Below are 9,125 nucleotides of genomic sequence, written 5' to 3' on the forward strand. Positions count from 1 at the left end.
TCACATATTTTTCAAGAAAGCTATATCATCGTACTTTTAGCATACTATAACTATCTTGTATTACCAAAACTAGTGGTACTCAATTTTATAGCGTAAGGTACTTGTATTTCCTTCTAAAACAAAGTGGTATTCATTTTTATTTGTAAGTGAAAGGTTTTAGGTTCGATTTTTGCCAAAATATGAATTTGAACTATTTTATTGAAATTTCATCTTGACAATTAAGTATGCAAATAATTTCGGATTGAATTGAATCTTTGTAGAAATGATCTATAAGGTACAATTTAAAAAAATAGACAGTTCAAATTGTTGAAGTTAACTATAGAGTAAGTCCTGCAACTAGTCCTTATTTTTTAAAATAATGTGGTTCCCATCCCTTATATATATTTTTTCTTTTCTGTTTTGTTCGTTTTGTCCGTTTTGTCAAACAAAGTATCTTCTTTCCTTTCCAGAAGACAACCTTTTGAATAAGTTTTGAATGAGAAGAGGAGAAGTCATTCTTGTCCTCTAAAAATGTTTTGCTTCCAACCAAACTCAAAAAGTCCCAGTCAACCTCCAAATTCATGAATTTGTAATGTCACACCAAAGACATTTCTAAGATGCAAGTGTATGAAATCCAAATGAAGTTCCAACCGAATAGTACATAATGAAAGAAAACTGTTGTTTTTTTTCACCTAGTTTTATATCTGCATTATTTTTTAATAATTTTTTATTTATTACAAGTTCATTTATCTGTAAAATGACCGATAATGACTTTAAAAGATATATAATACAAATAGATTGGATATGGAAAGGTAACAGGTTTCCTAGACCTACACTAAATTTTGAAACAATAAGTAAGCCGAATTTGCAAAAAGGCATAAAGCATGAGGATATAAGGAATTCTAAAACGAAAAAGTGTGTATGCCCTTTCCAATTATAGGGTAAGAAACTAAAAATCGATGATGATTTGATATTTATGGTAGTTATTGGAGTGCATAATCACACATCAACAGAGCATTTTAAATGTTATTCATTTACTAGTAGATTATTGTCGAAGGATATTTTGTTGTTGGGGAAATAGCATTTCAATTTTTTTAGAAATAATAGTGGGTAGAGAAATAGCATATTAAATATTATTTTAGGAATAATAGTGGGTTTAAAACTAACATTTTAATTTTTTTTTTTTAACTTTTATATGGTTGGTTGGATTATAATGTGAATGGCACACTGAGTGAGTCTAGCAGCTCTATAGTTCACTACAACATCCCATGAAATATTGGTTGTGATAATGTGCTGCAGATGCAAGATATGTTACTTAATTTAATTAGCATACAGCTAGTTGGAAAGGGGCCAAGTTTTTAGAACCCCTTCTCCCCAAAGAAAACCCAAAAATTTAACTAGAAAACCAACTATTTAATTAAACCTATAGATAATTACAATTAACCACGGAAAGTGGTCCAGTAATAAGGACGCAGACTATGGTTCCTCAATAAACAAAAAAATGTGCGGGGTCCCAAGTTCAATGTTCTGAGCTGGTAAGTCTGTTTGACTGTGACCACGGGCACTTAGTGAAATTCTCCATAGCCTATTTGGGCCCGGAAATGATAGATAATCGTGACTTGCCATCAATTGTCCCTGTTTTTCTTAAATAAAAGAAAAAAAAAAGATAATTACAATTATAACACTGTCTAGGTTAATTTATATGAGAATCTTTCAGTAATTAATTTCCATCACTAATGGTTTGACTATAACTTATTCAGATTAATATAAAAGGTAATGCTAGGGAGATCGAATTTTTAACTAAATTTTGTAAACTAAATGATGTAGTTGTTGATGATTGAATAATTATTTAAGTGTTAATTAACGTACTTATTTCTTATTAGTGACACATAATTTGATTTGCAAATTTGATTTACAAATTTGATCTCCCTAGGATTATCCTAATGTAAATGAAGCAAACGAACTTTGTTTCGTTTCTGGACTTAGGGATTGGATTCAATCAACACCACGACATAGTCAAGGAGTGGCGCTTTAGTTACCAGCGAATGCTTCCCCCTTGAGTTTCCGGTCCAATTTTACATGCAAATGGGAATCGGCAGTCGCTTCAATTTAAAGAATTTTCATTACTTAAGCTTTATAAGGTTACTTATAATGTAATGGAAGAAAGCATCCAAGAACAACACAACAACGGGGTTTGTCTCAATTCTCAATTTTAATGTAATGGATGTCAAGCTTCAAGATTTACAGTGTGAAATGCACGATTCGATGGGGCCGAAGAAAAGAAAATATTTTACAAAAGCTTTTGCTCCTCCAAACCCTTTGAGTAATATTACTTCATTAATGACGAAACCCTACTTTATGTTGAACAAATAGGTTGGGCTAATTATAAATGTAGTTATGAGAAGAAGACCTATAAGAAAATTGTTAAAGTATCTTCAATTGGAGGTGCAAAATGCATTAAGTTAAGGTATTTTGTATTTTTGGTTTGCTGAAAAGTTCTCTAATAGACGAGATATAAAAAATTATTTTGGTCGAAAAATGTAAATAAAGATGTAACTTTACATCCTTTGAAGGTCGATGTCATCTGTCAAAGAGAAAAATGTAAATGGAATACATCTCTCCTATTGAAGATGATCTTCATAAGCCTCACAATAAGATAACAATAATATAGCTTAAATTCACCTTTAACGAAAATCGAACATAAGACCTCACTTACAAGTGAAGAAGAATACTACTAGACCGTAGTACTAAATAACATCGACAAAGAGGTTATGTGAGGGAGATTGTTAAGAGTTGTATGATTTAATGTTCGGAAAACGTCTACTGTTGTCAATAAGAGGATTACATGTGGGGGATGTTAGGAGCCGTCCAATAATATCTGCCGATTAATGTCCAAATTCGGTGTTATGGTACAAACGGGTCAAAATGACCCATTAAAGTACTGGCAATAACGCGAATGACGATATTGCATCGAATATTAACATCATCAATAACATGCACCTCATCCATTGAAACTCACTTGTGTACCAAGTTCGGGCGACACGAAACTATCGATCCACTTTTGCAGAGCTTTGCATGTTTGCCAAATGGGCCTCCTCATCTGAAAATCACTAGTGTACATAGCAACAAAGCTCTTTTGGATAAGTTGAGCCCAAAACTTGCGAAGGAGACAAGAGTCCTTACGCATTCCCTTACAACATAACCCACTAAATCGTTCGTCTCAATTCTCAACTTACATTTTGTTTAGCCGAGCAACACGGTTCAAGCATTGTAGATTTAGACTCCGAGGTCGGATTTTGAACAAAGCATATTGTTGTTCGAATATTTGAATCATCACTTGACACTTTGAATAAGAATCAAACACCCCCATCAATGGAGTTTTACACTTGGGTCTACCAAAAGTCGCACTTGATGCTGGGAAGCAAACAACCACAAATTACAAACTACACCTTTTTCATATTTCACCTCATATGCCTATCCTAAAACATAATCATACTCTCATTTCTCTCTACTTGTTTCTCAACACTTGCGGAACATTTCTTGTCAAGCTGGGAGGACAATAAAAATTCAGAAGACCAATTGGTATTAGAATTGACAAGGAATAATTTTTTTCCTTTTCACGTCTTTATATTTATCTTTTATTTTTTATTTTTCAATTTTCATGAGGATTTGGGAAGAGGCCTCCCTTGAATAAATGATCTGAAAAGCTCAAGAGCTGCTCTTGGCTTGAAAAGTGGAACTTCATGACCTGCTCCTCTCACTGTTGCAAATGTCAGCCCTTCGTATACCTCTGTCCACCCACCGACCTTCACAGCATATACACCATAAATTTATATATATATATATATATATATAGTTGTCTATCGTTACTCAATTTTACAATACCAGATTAATATTTTACTGACCTGCTTCTTAGTATACCAGGGGTACCATGGAATTTTGGTGGCCAATTTGAGTTGTGCAAGGGAATATCTAGTGGCTGTGACTGGCACCACTGAGTCCACATCTCCACTATATATATACGTACATACATATATGCATCAGTTCAGTAAGTTATAATCATGAATTAATATCATACGAGGAAAGAGTTTGATAATAAATAAAACAGTAATTATAGAGGTTAAATAATATACCTGAAAACCCAAATCCTTAAACCGGCAGTTATCATATCCCTGTAAATAGGAAGAACCGATACATCTGTGTCGTTCCAGTTTCGATTTAAAACCTCACTGCAATTTATATCATCAAATAATTACACAAATTAATCAGCTGTTAACTAAGATAAACGTAAGCACTCCCTCCACCTGGAAAAGAAATGAAAAATAAAAATGTTGGAGTTGTATTGATCACCTGCAAGCAGTCCACTTATAAGGAATTTTGGTTATGTTGGCATGGAGTGCTTTCTGTACATCTGGCCTGTTGTAATAAAGTTCAGCATATTTCTCCGTACAAGGATCATAGCCGGATATTTGCCGGAACATCTTGAGAGCAAAAGTAAAAAACGGAATGATTTGTAAGTACATTCTTATTAATGTGCAAATAATCGAAGATACTTGACGAAATATTTGTATTATATATACCGGTCGATGAGGCAAATGCATAGCAGTCTGCCTTGTAGAAGTTCTTGTGCTTCCATCGGAGTTGTTGCATGGTGGTGCGTAAATGTTATACTGGTCTATGTTTCCAAACTCTTTATCCATGGCGTAGCTATACAACGACTCACATTGATCTGAGTTCTTCTGCCTCCTAAAATCGCATGTGTTGATCAGTTGCTTGTAGGTTTTATCGGAGATCATTGCATGGCTCCACCAGTATGTCACCGTTCCTAGGTTATCGTAGTAGTTGTCTGTCACTGCATTACCCACCTGCATTTTGCGTTAACTAATTAATCTGAGGTAGATTCACCAGTAAGTTCGACAGTATACATCCACAACATGGAAAATTCTATGGTACAACCGCGAATGATCGATCACAGAAAACTTTTTTAACTCATGGATCTCAAAGGGTTCTCATATATTTCATACTGTATAGTTTTATGAACTGTTAATTAATGTGTTCACACGTTCGTATAATAGAGTAACGTTAGTCAAATATATAAGCTATAAGTGAATGTTAAATGGATTAGAGATGAATTAAATTTGATGTATACCATTATTCCTTTAAGATTGATTGGGTGTTTGGACTGTGAATTGTATGTCAAAATTGCTTTGGCTAGCTGAGGAACATAATGTCCTGCATAGCTCTCGCCTGTGAGATATACTTCTCTGCCCTTGTATCGTGGGAATCGATCCAGCCATCGGATTATGAATTGCAATGAGTCCTTTGCTGAAATATAATTAACACCCCATTAATCAGTTTCGCATACCCTTATTCCAATCCGAACACAAATGAAAACAAATAAGGGTAATGCTATGCAAACCAAATGATGTGTCACCAATAGGAAATAAACATGTTAATCAACATTTAAGTAATAATCCAATCATCAACAACCACATAATTTGTTTTACAAAATTTGATTTAAAAATTTGGACGTCTCTGATTAACCAGTAAGTAAACCACGCTGAATGAAATATATATGTATATATTAATTGTGTAGAGATGATCAATGGGAGTTGCTATTAACTAGTCGGGAATATTTTTGCTCACAACCCTCAAGTGGTAATTCTCGCCATCTTATTTATCATCATTAGATGTGTTTAAATTTCGAGATCTGTGTATTAGATAGACAAAAATCTCAAAATTTAACTTATTCAAAAATGATAAATAGAATGATGAGTATTACTACTACTTAAGGGTAGTGAACAAAAATAAACCGTAACTAGCTAGCACTAAAAAAAAACAATCATATGCACTCACTTATTTTGTACTGTTTTTACTAGAAATGAATGATTGAGACTCGAATGGTTTCTTAGAGTGTCTATAGCAGCCCCACCAAATTAGTATGCCGCATATATAGACAACAATGCTGAAAGGGGGCATGCAAAATTAAAGATCATCAAACTCGTCGCAACTAGGAAAAATTGGTTCTCATCTTAATTCATCAAGGCAATTTATATGAAAAAAGAAGAAGCAATAATTGAACAGAATTCCACGTGTTAATTTTGGAGCAGTAGTTGTTGACTCTTTCCATAAATCATTTACTATAATTAATAAGTTGGTTAGCTAGTCGTGATCGACATAGGTATGGCCCTAGTACCTCCTACTCAAAGAACAATCATAAGCACTCGGTGCTTAAAAGTTAATCACACACTGATGCACTTGCAGATGTGCATAAATCATTAAGTGTGGTACTAATTAAGCAACTAATGATGTAAATTAGGTTAACGATAATTACCAGTGCGACGATCACCGGTGTCAAAGAGATCAGAGGAGCGGTTGCTGTAGGAGAAGCCGACCCCGGCTGGAGTTTCCAAGAACAAGAGATTGGCAACTGTGTTCCATGAGAACTTGTTCAAGTTTAGTCCTGAAGCACTCTTGTTTATTCTAAATGGTCCTATCTCTTCCGATGCACCATATGCCACAGAAGAGCAGCCGGGACCTAATTTATGCAATCATGAAAATATTCACAGTTGTTAGAAAATAGTGAAGGAACTATATATATGTTATAAATATATATCTTATTGATTAAGAACTGTGAGACATAAAAAATATCGCATCATTTAACTGCGGTTTACATCCTATGATTTTAAGGAAGAGTGCAGAATGATGACTTTATTTTACTAAAAACTTCCAAACCTTATTCCAAAATGGGACTTTCTTGAGTGCTTTGAATTTCCTGGTATTCTGGGTATTTTAACCGTTAGATCGTCGTTTAAAATACAAAAATTAAGATAATGGTTAAAACACTCCGAGCACCCAAGAATTTTGTTCCAAAATCATATGACAGGCCTTTGTCCTTTGGTGGATCTAATTGAGCTTGGTAAGCTTAATTAGCTACTCATGTGTGTGCAAGGATATATTAATGATGCCCCAGTTGATACTGAAAAGGTAGCAAACACAACTGCAATTGGCTATGGCTTAATAATTGAAGTTTGTTTTTGGTTGCTCTCATAGCATTAAAGACTCGTTGTCAGCACTATCCATGCAATTCAAGTCTAGAATTTTAACTTCGGCAAAATTTTGGATGTAACTGGAATATATTTTATTTCTGATTTATTTCTTTTATCACGTGATGATAGGATCTCTCCAATGTGTCTATGAGAGCTTGAAATGGTAAAAGGTTGTGTATGAGTATGTCTCTGATATATGCAGTGGTAGTTAGGCCATCATTCTTGGCCATGGGTAGGTCATGATATATGCAGGTAGTTCTGGGTTCCTATATTTTTATCCCATATTTTACTAATTTTCTTTTCTTTTTGTTCCTCATGTGTATAAAAAGATTGAAGCTAACTAAAAAAAAAAAGGAAACTAAATAAAAAAGAAGTTCACGGCCGGTTAATGCATATAAAAACCAAGCAAAATATTTACTTGCAATCTAAGCATGTTCATAAATTTTTTTACATAGACATATAATTACATGTCGGCAACCAAATTTCCCTGTCCAATTAAAGCGAAATAAGTTAACCAACTAGTTATTGGTTTATTGATATTTCTCATTCACAATGTTAGAAAAGATCCCAAGTTTAAATCCAGCTCCAATAATAAATGAAGAAAAATATGGATAAGTTAACCTACCAAGAGTACAAATGTGGCAAAATCTGAACCACATATATTAATTGAGCAATATAACAGTCAGTAGACATTGAAAAGATTTCCGAGGCAGCCAACTGTCACTGCTAATCAACGCTGATATTGTCTCAAACTTTAGGATTAATCGCCGTAACTATAGATGTAAACCCTAAACATATATTGAAGATAAGTGGTTTAGAATTACCTCCATTGAGCCAAACAACAAGCGGCTTTGACAAGGGATTGTGGGCAGCCTCAGTGAGCCAGTAAAAGAGGGATCTCCCAACATGTTGATTTACTGTCACGTATCCTGAAAACTGCTGAAACGAAACCTTGGGTTGTCCGGGAAGTCCCACAATCCTGTCGGCTTCTTCTTCTTTGTTTACAGCTCTTCCTACTCCACTTCCATGGCTGCTGCACTTTTCAGAACTAAACAGCCCAAGAATCAAAACGGAGATTAGGATCTGCGTTTTGCCCATGATAACCATGGCCAGAAGGAGGAGGAGGAGGAGAAGCTGCTAAGCTAAACTAGAAGAGAAAATATATATATATTGTAGTATATAGCACTCCTCCTAGTTGTGTGTATATGATGGGAAGTAAGACTGTGCTATTCAGTAAGGATTAAATAGGTGAGTAAAATAATGAACATGGCACCTAATAGAATTGGAGTATTATCTAGGGCAAGCACTCTTACGAAAAGACATTTATACCCTTATAAAAACCTATATTTTGATGTAGTTTTTAGATGTACAAAGAAACATTGTCACATGATGGTATTGTTTCACTTCAAACTATAGCACTCCCGTATTTGTTTCTTATTAATATACATTATATAATATAAACACATAACCATATCATCTGCCTATATTATATCATATGAAATAATAATACGATGCGATAGTGTTCCGAGTATACACAAAAAGTTTCTCAAGATTCTGGTCAAAACCAGATGTTCTTGGCAAGTAATTATTGATTAACAGAGGATTATGGGGAATGAGAGGGGGTGCCCTTAAACTGGACCCAACATAAATTCTTTGTTTTTTCTATTGCCAAATGCTAACGGTTGGTGTCTTAATCTTGTCTTAATTATTATAGGGAGGAATGCTTGGGATCACATGGTTTTCGCATGCCCATTAAACAGTCCCTTTAATCCTCCATTAATTCCTCTTGTATTCATATACCACACGAGAGACGACTTTGACTAGCCTACACCTAAGCTTACTTCTTCTTCTTTTTTTCATTTTTTAAAGTTTTTTAATTGATTTCTCCATTTTCTTTTTCTTTTTGAGTGTTTTGTAGTTTGGATAACATTTAATATGAGTTCATTCTGATCAGATTTTCTTTTAATTCAATTAAAAATATAAGAGAAGTGTTAAGGAGACATCGTAAAAGTTGTATGAGAATTAGCGTTAAGCTGTGGGATAACGAATAATCATAAAGAGACCCATTTAAGAAAAGTTTCTTCAACATTTCTCATA

At 34.1% G+C, this 9,125-nt stretch overlaps 1 protein-coding gene across 1 annotated transcript; it reads right to left on the reverse strand.

Annotated features, from left to right (window-relative positions):
• Window positions 1-3,295: 3,295 nt before the first annotated feature.
• LOC103955701 (serine carboxypeptidase-like 25) lies at window positions 3,296-8,274 on the reverse strand. The gene is made up of 8 exons (XM_009367605.2): window positions 7,853-8,274; window positions 6,314-6,517; window positions 5,129-5,304; window positions 4,560-4,844; window positions 4,330-4,460; window positions 4,113-4,208; window positions 3,885-3,990; window positions 3,296-3,785 (listed from the first exon to the last, which is right to left on the reverse strand). Exons 1-8 carry the CDS (start codon window positions 8,133-8,135, stop codon window positions 3,639-3,641), a joined length of 1,428 nt encoding a protein of 475 aa, XP_009365880.1. The 5' UTR covers window positions 8,136-8,274; the 3' UTR covers window positions 3,296-3,638.
• Window positions 8,275-9,125: the final 851 nt, after the last annotated feature.

The sequence above is a fragment of a genome, unplaced genomic scaffold, assembly GCF_019419815.1.
Source record: "Pyrus x bretschneideri cultivar Hongxiangsu unplaced genomic scaffold, Pyrus_bretschneideri_v1 Contig12, whole genome shotgun sequence".
NCBI lineage: Eukaryota > Viridiplantae > Streptophyta > Magnoliopsida > Rosales > Rosaceae > Pyrus > Pyrus x bretschneideri.